General features: G+C 38.8%; 3 protein-coding genes across 13 annotated transcripts; 2 read left to right on the top strand and 1 right to left on the bottom strand.

The window, feature by feature from the left end:
* Positions 1-6: 6 nt before the first annotated feature.
* On the top strand, positions 7-5,597 carry LOC143367342 (cGMP-dependent 3',5'-cyclic phosphodiesterase). 7 transcript variants are annotated; one of them, XR_013085018.1, is made up of 12 exons: positions 7-371; positions 821-937; positions 1,453-1,697; positions 1,826-1,935; positions 2,010-2,149; positions 2,218-2,404; positions 2,482-2,663; positions 2,736-2,920; positions 2,978-3,242; positions 3,323-3,610; positions 3,741-3,855; positions 3,975-4,115. XR_013085018.1 is itself a non-coding variant. In XM_076809034.1 (12 exons), the coding sequence occupies exons 1-12, from the start codon at positions 264-266 to the stop codon at positions 4,240-4,242; spliced, it is 2,232 nt and encodes a 743-aa protein (XP_076665149.1). In that variant the 5' UTR covers positions 9-263; the 3' UTR covers positions 4,243-5,597. The 7 variants fall into 7 exon arrangements, 6 of the variants coding, with proteins under 6 accessions (XP_076665149.1, XP_076665150.1, XP_076665148.1 ...); XM_076809034.1 differs by having other exon boundaries at positions 9-371; positions 2,227-2,404; positions 3,710-3,855; positions 3,975-5,597; XM_076809035.1 differs by having other exon boundaries at positions 10-347; positions 3,710-3,855; positions 3,975-5,597.
* Positions 5,598-7,963: 2,366 nt separating this feature from the next.
* On the top strand, positions 7,964-11,619 carry Incenp (Inner centromere protein). 4 transcript variants are annotated; one of them, XM_076809153.1, is made up of 10 exons: positions 7,964-8,148; positions 8,289-8,771; positions 8,883-9,989; positions 10,061-10,225; positions 10,301-10,491; positions 10,566-10,749; positions 10,825-11,022; positions 11,091-11,208; positions 11,295-11,491; positions 11,587-11,619. In XM_076809153.1, the coding sequence occupies exons 2-9, from the start codon at positions 8,298-8,300 to the stop codon at positions 11,486-11,488; spliced, it is 2,631 nt and encodes an 876-aa protein (XP_076665268.1). In that variant the 5' UTR covers positions 7,964-8,148; positions 8,289-8,297; the 3' UTR covers positions 11,489-11,491; positions 11,587-11,619. The 4 variants fall into 4 exon arrangements, with proteins under 4 accessions (XP_076665268.1, XP_076665269.1, XP_076665267.1 ...); XM_076809154.1 differs by having other exon boundaries at positions 8,289-8,765; positions 11,295-11,619; XM_076809152.1 differs by having other exon boundaries at positions 7,965-8,148; positions 11,295-11,619.
* Wdy (WD repeat-containing protein WDY) lies at positions 11,572-16,220 on the bottom strand. 2 transcript variants are annotated; one of them, XM_076809156.1, is made up of 16 exons: positions 16,029-16,220; positions 15,772-15,966; positions 15,506-15,713; positions 15,221-15,426; positions 14,907-15,107; positions 14,759-14,816; positions 14,572-14,686; positions 14,217-14,474; positions 14,060-14,149; positions 13,709-13,971; positions 13,255-13,495; positions 12,748-12,922; positions 12,489-12,674; positions 12,308-12,399; positions 11,896-12,186; positions 11,572-11,710 (listed from the first exon to the last, which is right to left on the bottom strand). In XM_076809156.1, exons 1-15 carry the CDS (start codon positions 16,218-16,220, stop codon positions 12,165-12,167), a joined length of 2,502 nt encoding a protein of 833 aa, XP_076665271.1. In that variant the 3' UTR covers positions 11,572-11,710; positions 11,896-12,164. The 2 variants fall into 2 exon arrangements, with proteins under 2 accessions (XP_076665271.1, XP_076665272.1); XM_076809157.1 differs by having other exon boundaries at positions 14,572-14,816; positions 16,029-16,159.
* Between the last annotated feature and the right edge of the window lie 169 nt (positions 16,221-16,389).

Genomic DNA, 16,389 nt, shown 5'->3' with positions numbered 1-16,389 from the left:
TTTGCAGCTGGTTTGCAGCGATACTTCGCATCCACACGCCCGTTCCGCGCTTTGACAGCCGATTTAAATCCTCGCGATGACCGACTCGCTAGTTTCTCGTACGTTTTGAAGTTATCGCACATCATTTTCACAGACAATTGGTCCGCGGTGCAGTGTCATAAAAGATGCGATTCAGGGCGAGCGCGAGTAATACATCGCAGTAGTACGGAGATACGCGTGCCCGTAACGATTGCCATTCAAAAAGTGCAGCGGAACCAGCGAGAATGAGCTCCCTCGATCCGAACGTGCCGAACGCCGAAAAAATCCTTCTGCTTCTCGAGCAACTCTGCGACCTCTCCTATCCCCAGGTGCAGCAAAAGTTAAACAAATACGTGAGTAACGCTGGTGTTGTATTTCTTTCCTTTTTCCCCTCTCTCTCTTTCATGCGTACGATTTTTCGCGGCACGCACGCTTCCCTTTTGAAAACGTCGCGACTGGCTATCGATGGTAATCCTTAACCCCTCGCAGCATGAATCTTTTTTACGAGCACGCATTGGGCGGGAAAAATTACTTCTGCGACGTAGTTCTGGGAAATGTTTATAATAAATTATTTTCCACCTTTAGTTATTGTATATCTTTAATGGTCGACGCTGCTGGTGTACAGGCCACTGTTTCACGCTTTTCTTTTTTATTGCTACGGGGACTCGTGATTGAAGCATTGTTTTTTATGCGAGAATATGTTATGTAACACTGACATGTATTTGTCTGCATGTTGGATAAGAATGGACGCTTTTTTTTCCGTAAAATTATTGACTATAATTACGCGCTTTTAATGTTATAGATACAGACAGCAACAAATGCAAAGGTGTCTTTCCTTGTACCAATTTTGATAAAATCTGAGGAGATGGTAATACATGTGATAGGGGAGAAAATTTTAGACAGGGAATTGAGATTTCCAGTAAGTAAGAATCGTACGACGCTACGCTATTTATTTTCTCGGCGTTAGATTACTGTAACTACGTCCATGAGTTTGTGTGATTTAATGTTTACGGGGTAGTATCAATAAGTTGATGAAATTAGTTTCTCAAGCGCAACGGACTGTCCCACATTGAAAGTAAAGTCTACTTAAAGGTATCTAATCCTCAAAGAGAATACTTAGAAACCCATGTGAAAGAAGCCATACATAAAGGCTTTATTGATATAACGCTGTAAAACTTTTCATGCGAGCCAACAGAAGCTTGCATATGATAGCGCTTATCATTGTTCATACTTTTCCAATCGATGTTAGGTGTATTGATTCACAAAAGGTTCTTCCAATCTATGGAAGCGTCAGATCAATTAAAAATTCCCTCTCGTGATAAGATAAATTATACGTATGGAGAAGCTTTACGACAATATTAATTTTACTAGGTAAAGAGGAGATTAACAAATCATGTTCGCCAAGCTCGTATATTTAAAGAGCTTTTCTTGCAGGTATCGAATAATGTTTTATACACAACTGTACAAAACGAGGAACCAATTGTCACGGATATCGCAACGCTCGACGAAGAGTTATTGCGTCATCTTCAATCAATATGTCCAATGTCAAATTCATTTCTGATGATTCCCATACAACATCCTAAGCGGAACCACATAGCTCTGGTAGTTTCTTTGGTCAACGATGACGACAGAAATAAAACTACAAACAAGTGTACAGAAATTGTTCAAGAGTGTTTTAGGTAAATTGTCTTTTCCTTAAAAGAAGTTACATTTTCAAAGGATATGGGATTTTTAAAAAAAAAGCAGTCGCTCGCTATTTGAAATATTCTTCTTCAGGCGTAATTAGGAATTTTTTTCTTCGGCATAGATTCTGCCTGGGATTTCTCCTCAACTCGTTTACCTGCTACGAGGAAACTCGACTGAAACACCAATGTCAAAATTTACTCGCTATTTCTAGGAAACTTTTTACACACTTAGGTAATATCATTTATCCATAATGTAATCGTTATAATACTTAGATGTATCGTTAAATTTAAATGTTTGCGAATCAGGGGACTTTCCTGATCTTTTACGAGAAATAATGGCAGAAGTTAGGAAGCTAACAAACGCCGAGAGATGTTCGTTATTCCTTTTGGACCCTGATCAGCAAGATCTAGTCGCTAAAGTGTTCGATGGTATTGCCATGAAAGAAGTGAGTTGAAGGTTCGCAGCTGAAGCTTTGCACTTCGTAGGTAAAGTTAAAGGGCTGATTGTTTCTAGTCTGTGAAGGAAATGAGAATACCGATAGGACAAGGTATAGCGGGTCACGTCGCGACCACGGGTAATTTGCTTAATATTAGAAACGCGTACGAACATCCTCTTTTCTATCGTGGAATAGATGAAGTTACAGGCTTTAGAACTAGAAATATTTTATGTTTCCCAATCAGGGACGAAAATGGGATTGTTGGTAAGCGAAGATTAATTAACCATTGACAATCCGAGGGAACGGAATAGAAGTAATACTGTAGTTGCCTCAAATTGTAGGAGTTGCACAGCTTTGTAACAAGAAAGACGGACTATACTTCGATGTATTCGACGAGGAAGTTGCAACCGCATTTAGTATCTACTGTGGGATTTCTATAATGCATAGTATCGTTTACAAAAAGATGCAAGATGCTCAAGCGAGGAACAAACTCAGTAACGAAGTGATGATGTATCATATGAAGGTAGAAACTCTTCAGAGTCTAACGAATAGTAATTGTAACAGGCTGCCTCTAAACAAACGTTTGCAATTACAGGTAGAAGAAGATGTTGTGCAAGCATTACTGAATTGCAAGGACGAACACAATATAAAAGATTTTAATAAATTTCAATTCACTCCTAGAAATGTACCTTACAAACATATGCCCTGTTACACGATAAAAATGTTCCATGACTTAGGCCTTATTAAACATTGGAAAATGAAATTGTCGACTCTAGCTAGGTAATAAAGTTCTGCATTAACTGTAGGAGAAAGAATTAATGCACTCCAATCTCGCAGGTTTATACTGTACGTTAAGAAAGGATACAGAGATGCACCTTATCATAACTGGGTGCACGCATTCTCTGTGGCACACTTCGCATACTTGCTGATGAAGAATTTGCAACTTATCACGGAGAATTATATGACACATTTGCAAGCTTTAGTGTTCCTGGTGTCTTGTCTGTGCCATGATATTGATCACAGAGGTACCAATAATTCCTTTCAAACTAAATGCAGCACGGTGTTGGCAAGTCTTTACAGTTCGGAGGGGTCTGTGATGGAGGTAAACTAACAGCTTGGAAAAATAATAATTCTGCGCGGGAACTTTTCGATGTGACAATCTAATTTTCTGTTATTCGACAGAGACACCATTTGGCGCAGACTATGTGTATTTTAAATACAGAGGATTGCAATATATTTGAGAATTTTAATAGCGAGGAATACAGCGAAGCGTTGGACCTATTAAGGAGCAATATACTTGCGACTGATTTGGCTTCGCACTTCCGCACTGTTGAGAGCCAGACAGAGATAATTAGAAATAAGTACGATAAGGATGACTCGAAACAGCGGAAGCTCTTCTTTGATATGCTTATGACGTGTTGCGATCTTAGCGATCAAACTAAACCGTGGAAGGTTTCCAAAAAGACTGCAGTGAGTGAATCTTTAAATAGGAGTAGATTAGATTACTAGCAAGTTTAGATTTTAACACTTCAATGTATTACATTGCATGTTTATTGCATCTTATATTAGGAACAAATTTATGATGAATTCTTCTCACAAGGGGACTTGGAAAAAAGTATGGGTAGTTCTCCTATTGAAATGATGGACAGAGAGCGGGCATCTATACCGGACCTCCAAGTTCAATTTATCACAAATATAGTGCTTCCACTCTTCGTGTAAGTACATTAATAAAAGTATTCTTCAATTTTGTACGCACGAAATGAATTCTCCGCAACGACATGAATAATTAGATCATATCTCATTTATTAGTCTTTGTCTTGTCCCGTTTGTTTAGTAATCTTTCTACATTATTCCCGGTGGTACAACCGCTTGTTGACGTGCTAAAAGAGAATCGAGACTTGTGGGAAGTGTCTAAAACTATCTTTCAAAAGTACACGAAAACAGGAATCAAGGGCATTGATATTTTGCTGGATTTGACTTTCGAGCAAGAAGTACTGCAAGTCTCTAGCGAAAGCAATAATGGTTTAGCGGGAAACACTGTGGTCGAATCAGAATTAAACGAAACAAAGTGTAACGTTCAAAATGAAGATACGAAAACTTGAGAATAGAGATCCAATTATATTTTTGTTATGGAAAGGAAATTGTAATATATGTAGATCATAATAATTTATAAATTCGAAAGCAATAGAAGAACTCTCTCAACTTGAATTATTAAATATAGAAATATCGAACAAAATTTGTTCATAAGAGCGCTGGCGTTCTGAAAGTTACATATTTATTATAAGTTAAACGTATATTCAAGTTCTGTTTAATGTCAGTTTTGTTTGAGTTACATGCGTATATGCGTACGTACTTTAAATGTTTAACGTTACATTTGTGATTTATTGCAAGGAAATTGCGATGCATCTCAAGATCGAAGGACCGTGCGATATTTTTCTTTGTAAGTTGCGTTGGAGAAATGTAAGTGCAATTGGAAGAAACGCATTAGTATTTTGTTACGAAATTTAAAAAAAAATTAATGTGATAATTAATCGAGTGATAAAAATGGTTAAAAACGGAAATTCTAACCAACTTTACTGCTATCAAAGTAAATTTTTTACGAGAAATATAGGAAAAGCCTTATGCTCAAGTTTATGAAATGCATTTAATTACTATTTACATACTGTATAATCTTCATCATCCAATTTTTTAAATACATTGCATTTGCATCTACTTGATAATTAGGGTACACTATAAATATTTATTCTTTTATCTTCACCTTTACACCATACGAGATAACTGTAAATGCACTCATAAACTAAACAAAGATTCTAAATACAAGTTCTATTACTTCTTCGATACTTATATCAATATCTTATTTATACTTCGAAAGGATATGCCAACTCCTTTAAGAACATTAACTAAAATCAAAATGTAACCCAATAGCTGTTGCAAAGTTTTCCTACAGATTAGAAGTTACTCGTAGCATTCACTATTTGGAGATATTTACAATGATACCAGTATTTATAAAGGTTAAACTCTATAAGTAAATAAAGTAAATGAAATGTTAACATTATATACTGTGTCAATAAATACCCGTAACACAGAGGAGTTTAATCTTACACGATTACAAATATCTACAAACAATTCTAATCTTCTTCAACATGCAATTAAAAACAATAAACTGTATACATTCTAAAATAAAAGAAACTGCGCATTGATTACAAACTAAACTCGTATCCATCATTTCGTGTTCATTACTACATTTTTTAATTAGATTTCTTTAATAAGTCACTACTTAGTGTCCTTGCAAACTGCTGTGCGTATATAAAATTCCTCTCGCCGATTAACTGAGATCTGTTATATCGACGTAACTTTGTATATAGAAAATGCCTCGTATAATAATTATACTATACAATTTGTGTACCAAGGGCTAGTCCCGTTTAAATTAATAAGTAAATAAATGACTCATACCCTATGTATATTCTATTACATTTTTATTTGTAGAGGAAGAAAGATGTTAAGTCGCGACGGATTTGAAAATTGGCGCCCTTAGGGTAACGCGTCTACCGCCCTTTCCGTGAAATATTTGAATTTGAAAAAGCCGAGACAATTTTATGAGTTATTGCTGATTTGCTAGATGAAGAAAAAAATGAATTGTTTATAGTTGTCTCAGGCCTCTGTGTATAAACGTTTTTGAATTTCCTTCGCTCAAAATTTGTCAACCCGAAAAATTTTACCGCGTGTAGCCTACTTAGCCTATATACAAATCCGCCCCTGATTTCAAGTAACAATAGTATGTAAAAGTGTTCAGAAATATTCCATTGGAAATAAATTGGTAATTTATGAACATTAAATTTTGTATAAAACGAAAGGGTTTAATTATTTAATAAATACCTACAAAAAAATTCAGTGACTATCAAAAATTATATTTTAAAATAATTCAAATTAAATATAAAGGTTGGTAAATATTATTTTTGCCCAGCGAAATCGGGCCCTGGAAAATTTAACAACAAAGATCCACGCTCTCTCTCTCTCTCTCATCAGTCAGTCATCGACTGTTATATTGGACTGTCATCTATAGGTGATCCCTCATTTGCTGGGAAGTCCACGCGCTACCCCCTCTCCCACGTATGCCGCACGTGTTGCACTTCGATCTCGTTACGTCAGCGGCTTTAATTTCACTTCGTTTCGCGCGCAAGCTTAACAGCCTTGTAAACAGACTTATTTCACGAATTTATGAGACAGCAGATCTTTCAACATGCTCACAACTCGTCAGCGACAGAACTCTTCCCCGGACCAATGGGAACGCAGCGGAAAGCAATTTAAAACTTTATATAGAGAAAAGTGGCGCGCCCAGGAGAGTAGAGGGCGCTCGAAACTAAGATTCAATACAATGGGTCCAGGGACAGTGTGGTCAATAAGCCGGAAGCCGCCATTTTCAGGTCAAGCGCGCGCAATCTTTCAAAAGCAGGAAATCATGTTTTATATAGCGACGTGAATGTATAAACTTAATATTTAATTTTATTAATGAAAACTTAGATATATATTTTATACTTTATATCAGCGATAATCAACCTTTGGTCAGTAGTGGGCCGCAAAAGTAAATACTTAAACATGCTAATCAAAGAACTGTAATTTATGGGGTGAATTTGTTATTTCTAATATAGATTTACATTTGAAACAATTGCGGGCCGCAAGTCGGTGGCTAGAGGGCCAAAGGCCGCCTGCGGGTTACTCATAATTGGTTTATATATTATTTTTATAGATAATGTATGACTTGTAGTTCAAATACTTTATTAATCGTGGTATATTACAAGCATGGTAATTAATTCAATAATTTATTAAAAAATATGTAGATACACAAATGTTTATAAGTAAAGCTCGTATAAGTATAATTTGATTATACTTAAATAAATAAATACTTAAAAAATGAATACCTAAATTTAAAAAGTATAAAATTAATGATTTAAAAGATGATAATAATGGTATTGAAAATATATAATAATCACATAAATATAAATGTGTGTAAACACAGAAATATAAAAATCGTGTATGCAGGCTAGTAGGAGGTGGAGGTGCTTCCAACATCTAAAGGTGACCTTTGTTTTTTCCCCATGGAACATTCATGTTTATTCCCATGAACAGACAGAACTGTATGCCATGTGTTTGTTGATATCTGAATGAAATTGGATAAAATAATCCACATTACCAATATGATACATAGTATTGCAATAATAGTCTATATTTACCTTGATTTCCTTATTTCGTTACTACGACGGGCGAATTCTACTTACCGACGCCCAAATCGCCCGTGAATTTCATTAGGGTAGGTTTCCTTATACGCGACTGGACGCATCGTCAAGAATTTCAAAGTCGATTTTCTCGAAAATGAAGCGCAATATCAAAAAATTGTATTCCCTTTTCTCGACTTATTTACTTGTTATAAGTCGAAAAGAAAGAGTAATTTTTTTTCATATCGCGCTTCATTTTCAAGAAAATCGACTTTGAAATTCTTGACGATGCGTCCAGTCGCGTATAAGGAAACTTACCCTAATGAAATTCACGGGCGATTTGGGCGTAAGTGGAATTCGCCCGTTATTGCACTTATAGCGAATTCGGACGGTCGCACTGAGTGCGAATTTTACCCAATTGGAAGCGAAAGAGTTCGCACTAGTGCAGGTTGCCGAATGTGCTATTAGTATAACTCTGAAAACCAATTGATATATACTCTATACATAAGAGCTGCCGGAAGTTACCTGAAAATGGCGGCACCAATCAGCGGCGAGGAACAGATTGGCCACACTGTCTCTGGACCCACTGTAAGATTCAAATTAAACCGAAAAGTCGTTATATACTCGAGGAGCAAAACTTGTATCGTCCCGCTCGCGGCACGAAATGGAGATTGTCGTTAAAGTTTTCTTTCCCTTCGCGTACTGTGTCATCGGTAGATATTAATATCGTAGTTTATGTATCCTTATTGAGAAACTGTGCATCGACAACTTATTTCTCTGTTGGAACTATAGAAGGTATGGGAATTTCTTTGGCGAATAAGTGCATCATTCATCCCCTTTGCACATCGTTTCCCATTAACATACTTCGATAATTAAGTCGTAGTTTATCGAAGAAATATATATGTACGCGTATTAAAGATGCAGACGGCTTTCAGGTTTCAAATATGGGTACTCGATCGAAGGACAGAATTAGGGCGATGATCACCAAGGACATCTCGGACATCTACGCTCGGTGTACAGAAGTTAAGAAATCTATTAACGACAATCTAGAGGATACCTTAGATTATTTCCACGCTCTACTCGCTCAAATACCACAATCTACGTCTGGTCCTCTGATCACAAAGACGCCAAAGATATCAAAGAAACGGGGAGTGCAGCGCATTGAAACGATCCCGGAAGATGATATCATCAATATCGATAACACTCTATCTGACACTATTGCGGCGGATATTAAAGTGGAACACAAAGGGAGCATGGATAAGACGAGAAAAGACAGCGCCGGGGAAACGACCCTTGGTAGATTGCAAAGGAAAGCTTCGAAGAAAGCAGTAGATAATATGAGAAAACAGCAATCGATATCACTTGGTTTGAAACGATGGAAATCATCAGATTACGATGATGGAAGTAAAAAGGTAAAAGTTAGTATCTTGTCTTTATAATTATATGCTGCGGTGAAGTTCCACGTTAATATCCAGTGATGATATGCTATATATCCTTGCATCGCTTACTGTATTTTTCTGAATTTTTAGAAGCAACGCGGGAGCCAAACTAAGAGGAAAAACTCCGCGAGGAGTAGCTCGGATGAGGATAAAGCTCAAAGGCCTGCGAAGCACAGTAAAACGGAAGGGAGCATCTTGAGAGGAAGCAATGCGAAGAAGACGTTAGACACAAATTCAGAGTACGATGTCTCTATGCAATCGAATATAACTCATCAAGAAACGAACGACACATCGAAATACTCTTCCACGAGAACACAGAGCTCCAGTAGAAAGAGGACTCTGTCGCAGGATCCTAATTTAAGTACCAAGGCATCCAAAGTCATCGACGATACAGTCATAGCGCCTAAGAATGACGAACTCGAAGAGCCTTCGATGTACGAGGATGCTATCGAGAAGCCTACGCCTATCATGAATTCTACGATGAATTTAAACTCCACTCTCGCTACGCACAAAATAATGAACGCGACAGTAGTCTTGGAGCCCCTGTCTGCAATAAAGCTGAACGAAACCGTAACGATTAATAAAAAACTTGACAACAGTTTAGGGAAAGACGATGAATCGAAAGCAGCTCAAGCGAGGCCTAAATCGCCCCGAGCGTCTTCGAGATCCCTGCAGGACAGGATGCAACAGTTGAAGGAAACAATGGTGAACAAAGAGTTCGACGAGTTGATTACAGAGGACGAATCGTCACCGGAGATAATAAAGCCCCGGCAAAACAGGAAACGACAGAAGCAAGGCGTGAAGAAATCCTTGGTGTTGAGCGAGGACGAAATTCTCAATACACCTGCGAAGCCAACTTTGAAGCAGATGAACGCAGTCGCGAAGCTCCAAGAGATTAGAAACGGACACAAATCGAACGCTCTGTTCAGCCCTTATGCTAAGGAATCTGTGAAGAAGAGGGTCGAAGCGTTCGAGCAAGTAGGTATGAACAGTCCGAAAGCTGCCGTTGAAGCGGACGTACCGACTAGGATCACCAGAACAAAGACGCGGGCTATAGCCGCCGCGCAAGCCGAGACTTCCGAAATCGCAAAGAACACGGAGAAAACAGTCGCTCATAAATTGGCACGGAAGTCGCTGGCTAAAGCTAAGAAGATCTCGTTAGCGAAGCATGCTAAGGAAAATGATGAAAGCAAAGAGGTAATTGAAATGTTCTCGCCTAGGAATAGCGCTAAAGAATTAAACTGATGTTACGCTCAATTTCTTTTCAGAACAAGGTGCAAGCAATACCGAAATACAACAGAGCAGTAGTCACTCTGGAAAAGATGCAGCAAAAACAGCAGAAAACGACACCGCTGGGTAGATCGAAAATTCAATTGCCGGTGCCTGTTAATCGCATTCCACACACTCCGTCGAACAATTACATTAACCCGAACGTAAGAATTCAATTGCCTCGATGTTTATGCTATCTAGATTTGCTTTTATGTTAACGTTTGCTGGTTTCACTTCAGCAAACCAAGGCTTTAAGCGCAGCTCGCGGGAATATTATCACATCGATGGAATCTTTTCTTCAACCTACGAAATCCGTCAACAAACGTAACTCGATAGAGAGATTGGAGGAGAAGAAGCGTAAAATGAATGACGAGGACTTGAAAAAGAAGCGGGAGGACGCCCTGAAGCAGGCGATGGAAGAGAAAAGGAGGTAAGACGATCACTGACTTAATTCTAGACCAGTATTATCTAAATGCTATTAAAAAATGTATCTTGCGCGCGAAGGAAAAGACAAGAGAAAGAATTGAAGAATAAGTTGGCGAGGGAAGCTAAAGAGAAGCAAGAGTTGGAAAAACGGCAGAAGGCTGAGAGGGAGAGGGAGGAGAGGGCACGTTTGGCGCAACAAATGCAAGAGAAGCAGCGCGAGGAAATGGAGAAGAAACGTATGGCTCAGTTGCAACGAGCTCAGGTACGCGATTAACAGCTGTAAGAGTAATGTAAATTTCGCCTTGTCTGAACGTCGCGTGTCTCTACTAAATCACAGGAGAAAGAAGAAAAGAGGAGGCAGGAGGAACACCTTCGTTTACAGCGTTTGCAAGAGCAAGAAGAAGCGGAGCGTCTGTTAGCCGAGCAAAGACGTCGGGAACAGGAAGCTGAGAAACGGAGAGAGGCTGAAACGAGAGCCCAGCAGCAGGCCGCTGCTGAATCATCCAGACTCAAGAACCAGCTGCTCGCAGCACAAGTAAGTTTATATATCCTCCTAAATGTTCTTTCTAAGTGAAACTCGTGCATATTAACTAAATATTTTAGGCGAAACATGGGATGAAACATCACGGTCCGACGAATTACATTTTGGACAGTGAACCCGACGACGAAGAATCGGACGACGAATCCAGGCCAAAGCATGTGATTCCACACTGGGCGCAACGTAAGCATACCTCACTTATATTTCTTTGTATTAACAACATTCCTTTTTTTTTATGCAAGATCGTTGAGAATTTCTATCGATTTCAGCGCAAGTGCGCAAAGCTCAACTCGCTATACAACGATACATTCCGGAGAAGGCTGTTTTTCGGTTCTTCGACACCAGAAAGTGCACGCCAGACTTGACCCAATTGTTCCAAGGTATAGACAGAAGTAGACTGAAACGTACGTCCAGCGCGATCTGGAAAACGCCGCCACGTTATTCCATGATGGATGCGGATTAAAAGGTACAGAGTTTGTCAATGCAGTGTTGTTAGTTCCACTTTGTGCCTTAATGATGAAAGTGTTTGTAATACGCCGCATGTGTTTGTATGTGATATAGGATCGATGATTATATCATAGTAGCGTTCAAGTACCCGGTTTAACATTTATATTAACGAACATAAGACTGTTGTCCCAAGGTATTCCACGAATATGTACTATTTTTTACCATTTCGATCCAGTGCCTACTAGAGCTGTTACTTTTTGACCCGTCGGGTACCCGGAACAACTTCAAGCCATTGAATGTGGTATTGTTGGATCATTTTTGGCTAACATCAAACCATACCATAGACAATAAAACATTCAACTGCTTGAAGTTGTTTCGGGCAGCCCGGGTACCCGACGGGTCAAAAAGTAACAGCTCTAGTGCCTACCATTTTACTACCGCTCTTCTTATTTATGTGGCGTTCGTATTACACTGAAGTCACTGAGAAAGAAATCGGTATTGTCATGTAATTAATACCAATTAATAAGATACGTCATTTTTAAAAAATAGACTATTCAATTCGATCTGCCTCGTTTATTTTACACGTCGCTTCTTAAGCAGCCAGTTGACGCAGTTAACGAAGCATCTTTTATGTTGAGATCTTTCAAAGCATTCTCCTTCGCGTCTGCCTTCTTTATTCGTACACAGTGATGCTATAAATCCTTGCGTTTCTTCCTGGAAAAATGATTACAAATAACTTTGTGCATGCGTGCTTTTATGTAAGTTAGGAGTAATAATAAACATACATAGATGCATATTTATATCAATTCGACAAATACAATTTGAATGACCTTACATCAATTCTTTCTGCTTGAGGAGAAGCGATGGTAACTTTGGCGGCTGAACCACTTCCAAAGGCCTTAGTTTTAAGTGCGTGTATATAGGTATCTGTAACGTTGTTTGTATTAAAGTATATTCTCCATTCAATAACTTTTAATGAATCCGTTTCTGGCAGAATTATATTACAGTGTACTTACGTATGGTAAGGAACTGTCCAGTATCGGACGATCCGTGAAAATCAGTAGAACTGATTTATCCATGACAGAAATAGTCAGCCTTTTTCCATCTACCACAGGACGTTGAGCTTTCGTAAAAGACTCCACAAACTCTGGAATATCGCTCTTAGGTTCCAAAGTTTCTTTTTGTATTCCTCCGTCAAAAACCTTTGTACGAAGGCTTGGTGAGCAAGTTGCGTATCGGGAATGCAATATTGTTGAAGAAAGAGAACTCTGTTACTTTCATAGTAGTGGAACTTGCGAATCTCTTAACATCCGGTGGATATCTGTAGTCTCTGAAGTACGTGTACGCTGGGATCGTTGGTAGAATTGGTGACCACGATTTGATTGTTCCAAAGGTTGATATGTAACGTCCCCCCAGTGTCCATAAACGTACTGTGTGGTCTGTACTCCCGCTTGAAAATAATAAAAGAGCAATTGTCTTCTGGAAGCGTAAAGGTTTATACTAAAGCATCAGTTGAAAGTCATTTACGGGTAACGCCATGATGATAGGCCCAATTGATTTTAAAGAAATTTATGAACTTTATTAAAAATGTAACATAAGGTTTTTATGATATTTATAAAAAAAGAACCATATGATATGTATTAAAATCACCTCCAAAGTTACCCTACCATTTTTGGCCTATCATCGTGGCATTACCCGTTAAACAAATGATTTCTCAAAGAAGTACTATATTTTTATATCCATAATTATGCTGTGAATATGAACGAAATTAAGCTTAATTACCTCACCACGATACGTGCATCAGGAATTAGTTGAATAGATGTGACAGAATTCATGTGTCCCCGTACAGAGGAAAGTAAAAGTGGCAGGGGTTGGTCTCGCACTGCCCTTTTGGCCCTTCCGTCAATTTTACCTTTCCATAAAAATGGAAACTCTAATCGTAGAAGAGGCATGCTTACCTCGGGGGGATCTGGCACCAAATAATTCACAAGATGCCAAACTTTTATGTATCCTGCGTTATGCCCTAAACCATTTTACTAAATTACTATACGCTAACTTTTAGATTCTATGAATCCGTAATCTTGACAAGTCTTTTGCTTTATACTTTAAAGCGATTACGATTGTACGTCAATTTTTCTACAGTTACGAAATGTTAACATTATAGATGTATAATGTTGCTGAATTTACAATGAATAAATCTTAACGTGAAAATTAAGTATACAGATCCTTTTCTTACCTGTCACAAGGAAATGATTATCACGATCGGTTGCCAATGATAACGCGCAGTCACCTACTGTGTGAATCACTGAAAAAGCCTCTAAAAATCCACCGGCAGCGTGGTGAGTCCACACTTGTATTAAACCAGAGTCGAGGGACACCAATAATGTCCCAACACGAGGCCCAACTGGTCGTGCGCTTAAAAATATCATAGCTCGAACAGCAACGATGCGTACAATGTTTAACGCTGATTCCTGGTGTTTAGAAGCTGCGGTATATTTGCTATGCATAAAATATTATACAAGCGTTTGTAGTTCATCAACTTGTTAAATAGATTCTTCTAACTACAGAGCGTAAAAGATATCGTTACCTCCATTTGAAATTGAATTGCTCTTTCACAACTTCTTTAGGTTTCTTTGGTTCATGAGCTTTAGTATTCCTTTCGTACCTTACGCTGAATCTGTGTAATAAGGCGTCAAGGGATAGTGAAAGTGTACATTACATTCTTCGTATTTTGTATATCTCACCTTGACGTTGGATCATTTACTTTATATTTCCGAAACGGCTGGCCTGTTTCTAATCTCCAGAGTATTATTTCCCCATCGTAAGACGCTGTGGCTAGGACCTGGGGAAACCAGGCCGCTGAGCAAAGAATATCATCCGTGTGCCTTACTCCCCAACTTTTCTTATATATATTCGTATCGGAAGTTGCAAATTCTACGACTTGACGATTCCAGGCACTGCACAGAATTCGATTTTCCAGCCAAGCTAGACTTGTGATTTCACTGCATTTAAATATTTGAAGGGAGGATCGGCTGGGTTATTGCCATTTTGAACTGACGCGCGAATGTAATGAAGCTTTACTACGGAACGGAGATGTACCATTGATAATCAACTGCCATGTTTCGCAAGCAAGTACCCGTATTAAAATTCCATATCTTCAGTGTCCCATCACGAGCACCCGTAGCTAGCAACTGCTCAGACTCGTCGAAGCAAGCTGCGGTAATCTCAATATCATTATACTGGCCGTACAAGAATTGGCTGTGTGCATGCGTTACTAAATATAAACGAGTTCCAAGCCACGGGTCCCAAACTATTATACAAGAATCCGTTCCAGTAGAAACTATCTGAACGCATAAGTAATTTAACAAGATGCTTTACAACAGCACTGCTTCATAATCTGAATTACATCTATTATAAAATACACAAAGGAGTACCACTTTGTAAAGATGATTGTATAGAACGCAACTGACAGGTTTCGTGTGCGTATAACCATCGGATGTTTCTTCGTTGACCACAGGTTCACAAACGATTATCGCAATTACTGCACTGGCAATGATCATCTTATGGTTTAGCGTATTGTAAACTATGGTTATCGCTGTGTGTTCACCTAATTCGGCGGGAAGGCCAGTGTACGTCTATACAATACAAAATCATCATTTGGTTTACATCGCTGTTAGTAATTCCCGAAGCTTTGGAGCAATGTTCAGAGGAATATGTATGTACGCCCTGTTAAAATTGTTATGGAAACCTGAATGCAAGATTGAGCTAATACGTCCCACACTTTGATGCATCTGTCTTTCGATAGAGAGTACACACGCTTGCCAGAATTTTGAGTTACTAAAGCACTTATAGGTGTGTGATGTCCTTGGAACGTGCTACTCGGCCGCCTTGTCACAAAAGGATTCCAAACCCGGACTATGCAATCTGGTCCGCCGGTTACTAGTGTTTGGCTCTCTGCGCATTTGCATTTAAAGGGGAGTAATAAAAATATGCTCGCTAATACGAAAACAGGCATCTACTCTATTAAACACACCTTCGCAAAGAGTGAAACAAGATACGCCCATGTTCACTTTAAACTTGTACTGAATCCTCGATGTTGTGAGGTCGCTGACTAAGAGGGAACAAACGTTGCACCTGCTACTAGACACGAAACACCTCAGGCTGTTATAATAAGCTACTTGCTTTACCCAGTCTGTATGGACGCTCTTATATTCTGCAATTTTTAGTCCGTGCAGTCCACCCTGTAACGGAATATCTTTAGTTACAGGAATTACACGGAAGGAGATATAAATTATTCACCTTTAGAACGGATTCGTAACGAATAAACGATGTGTCGCGTTTAGGTTCTTGTTTGAAGGGTCCTCTGTCGATGGAATTGAAAGATATAATTTTAACTGATCCTCTCATATCTCCCAGTAAAATGTACGAGTCCTCTTTAATGTTCGTACTGAAGTAATAACTCATGCAGGTAACTGCGCTCTCTATGCCTGAGATCTGAAGGGCAAACCAAGTATTCTTTATTGAAGTATTCAGCGCTCACTGAACGCGCAACGAACCAGCACTCGGAGATCAAACTTCTTCGCCACGGTGTCATAGAATCTCAAATCGCACTCAGTGGAACTGGTACATACTATCTGCACGTCAGGCATTACGACCATGTCAGTGATCGAAGTTTGTTGTACTCTTAAGTACGCTGTAAAGATAAAAACGAGGAAATCTCGCAAGAAAGATATAGACACATTACGCATTAAGCAGTTGGAGTACTAACGATTCACAGACTGTACAGTGCGTTCGTATTCTAAGTCTAGCGACCAGAAATTTATAATTCCTTCTTTAGTGACTGTTAAGTAGCACCCTCTCTGAAAACCTGCAGTTCTATCCTGCAGACAGAGGCAAGAGGTTTTGAAGAAGAATTTT

The sequence above is a fragment of the Andrena cerasifolii genome, chromosome 3, assembly GCF_050908995.1.
Source record: "Andrena cerasifolii isolate SP2316 chromosome 3, iyAndCera1_principal, whole genome shotgun sequence".
NCBI classification, from domain to species: domain Eukaryota; kingdom Metazoa; phylum Arthropoda; class Insecta; order Hymenoptera; family Andrenidae; genus Andrena; species Andrena cerasifolii.
Note: the sequence above shows the minus strand (reverse complement) of the source record. Positions and strands in the feature narration are given on the sequence as shown.

Coding starts and splice junctions, on each gene's coding strand:
- LOC143367342 (XM_076809033.1), top strand. CDS start 264: ATGAGCTCCCTCGATCCGAACGTGCCGAACGCCGAAAAAATCCTTCTG. Junction 3,243..3,322: donor CGGAGGGGTCTGTGATGGAG/GTAAACTAACAG, acceptor GTTATTCGACAG/AGACACCATTTGGCGCAGAC. Junction 3,611..3,709: donor AGGTTTCCAAAAAGACTGCA/GTGAGTGAATCT, acceptor ATCTTATATTAG/GAACAAATTTATGATGAATT.
- Incenp (XM_076809153.1), top strand. CDS start 8,298: ATGGGTACTCGATCGAAGGACAGAATTAGGGCGATGATCACCAAGGAC. Junction 8,772..8,882: donor ATGGAAGTAAAAAGGTAAAA/GTTAGTATCTTG, acceptor CTGAATTTTTAG/AAGCAACGCGGGAGCCAAAC. Junction 9,990..10,060: donor AAAATGATGAAAGCAAAGAG/GTAATTGAAATG, acceptor ATTTCTTTTCAG/AACAAGGTGCAAGCAATACC.
- Wdy (XM_076809156.1), bottom strand. CDS start 16,220: ATGCGTAATGTGTCTATATCTTTCTTGCGAGATTTCCTCGTTTTTATC. Junction 13,496..13,708: donor TAATCATTTCCTTGTGACAG/GTAAGAAAAGGA, acceptor AAAATGGTTTAG/GGCATAACGCAGGATACATA. Junction 12,187..12,307: donor CTCAAGCAGAAAGAATTGAT/GTAAGGTCATTC, acceptor TCATTTTTCCAG/GAAGAAACGCAAGGATTTAT.